We start from the raw sequence: 1,570 nt of genomic DNA, 5'->3' as shown, positions 1-1,570 counted from the left end.
GGGCGTGAGATAAGTCCAGAGCGGGCGTCGGGCCCACGGAAAGGGCGGAGGGGTTGGGCCCCCGAGGGGCAGGAACGGACGGAAGTAAGGTAGTTGACGAGCCGAGGAGGGGCGCCCCAAGTAGGGCCGGGGAAGGCAAGGAAAGCCTGCCCGGCACCGGACAGGCAAGGGGCGAGTCCTGCAGTAAGGTAGGCAACCGTAAGAGAGGGCCAGAGAAAAGGATGCGCAGAGAGAGGGGGCGCGCACCGGGTAGGCAGAAGACACAGTCGGATGAGGAGGATTCGCATAGACGAGGCGTAACAACGGCGAAGGAGGTCGCCGCTTCTGTGGAGAAGCAGAGGCTGGGTGGAGGCGAAGGTGAATGGCAAAGTAGCGACGAGCGAAGTTACCTGTGGCACGAGCCGAACTAGAGGCAACGCGGCGGAGTCTTGGGAACGAGGTAGAGAATATGAATGGTAGGTAAGAGAGTCGGCATGAGGCTGGAGGCTTACGTTTTCTGCTGTCGATGACTGCATTAGGTTATTTTCGTACTCTCTACTCGATTGCCGTGCGAGCGGCCCACCCGCCCTCCCACTAACAGCCAAATGGCTGATCGGAATTGTCTTTGAAGGGTTTGGGTACCGCGGGAGTGTGGTCGCAGACGCAATGGCCTTCCCCACAATAAGTTAGTAGTGAGTACGGATCACGCGATGACGTTTAAGCAACGTACCTACACGCTACACGCAGTGCAAACAAGCTGCCGGTTGAGCGAGGATTTCAAAGGCAGTACCCTGATGATGTCTTCGCTTCTGTGCTCTGAGTAGAGCGTCCGTTTACAGATTCCTCAAAATTGGCGCTCCTTTCATTGCTTAAACGTCATCGCGTGATCCGTACTCACTACTAACTTATTGTGGGGAAGGCCATTGCGTCTGCGACCACACTCCCGCGGTACCCAAACCCTTCAAAGACAATTCCGATCAGCCATTTGGCTGTTAGTGGGAGGGCGGGTGGGCCGCTCGCACGGCAATCGAGTAGAGAGTACGAAAATAACCTAATGCAGTCATCGACAGCAGAAAACGTAAGCCTCCAGCCTCATGCCGACTCTCTTACCTACCATTCATATTCTCTACCTCGTTCCCAAGACTCCGCCGCGTTGCCTCTAGTTCGGCTCGTGCCACAGGTAACTTCGCTCGTCGCTACTTTGCCATTCACCTTCGCCTCCACCCAGCCTCTGCTTCTCCACAGAAGCGGCGACCTCCTTCGCCGTTGTTACGCCTCGTCTATGCGAATCCTCCTCATCCGACTGTGTCTTCTGCCTACCCGGTGCGCGCCCCCTCTCTCTGCGCATCCTTTTCTCTGGCCCTCTCTTACGGTTGCCTACCTTACTGCAGGACTCGCCCCTTGCCTGTCCGGTGCCGGGCAGGCTTTCCTTGCCTTCCCCGGCCCTACTTGGGGCGCCCCTCCTCGGCTCGTCAACTACCTTACTTCCGTCCGTTCCTGCCCCTCGGGGGCCCAACCCCTCCGCCCTTTCCGTGGGCCCGACGCCCGCTCTGGACTTATCTCACGCCCCCGGCCTCTCCGATGCTGCCCC

At 58.6% G+C, this 1,570-nt stretch overlaps 1 protein-coding gene across 1 annotated transcript in view; it reads right to left on the bottom strand.

The window, feature by feature from the left end:
* The window catches only part of VOLCADRAFT_96077 (uncharacterized protein), a gene marked incomplete at both ends in the record, with an annotated part of 8,227 nt that overhangs the window by 492 nt on the left and 6,165 nt on the right, over positions 1 to 1,570 (bottom strand). Inside the window, one exon of the mRNA XM_002955127.1 lies at positions 247 to 341. Coding sequence (XP_002955173.1) covers positions 247 to 341 — 95 coding nt within the window. The remainder of the gene's footprint in view (positions 1 to 246; positions 342 to 1,570) is intronic.

Source organism: Volvox carteri (genome assembly GCF_000143455.1).
Source record: "Volvox carteri f. nagariensis unplaced genomic scaffold VOLCAscaffold_49, whole genome shotgun sequence".
NCBI classification, from domain to species: Eukaryota; Viridiplantae; Chlorophyta; class Chlorophyceae; order Chlamydomonadales; family Volvocaceae; genus Volvox; species Volvox carteri.
The sequence above is the reverse complement of the archived record's forward strand: the minus strand, read 5'-3'. Positions and strand labels throughout refer to the sequence as shown.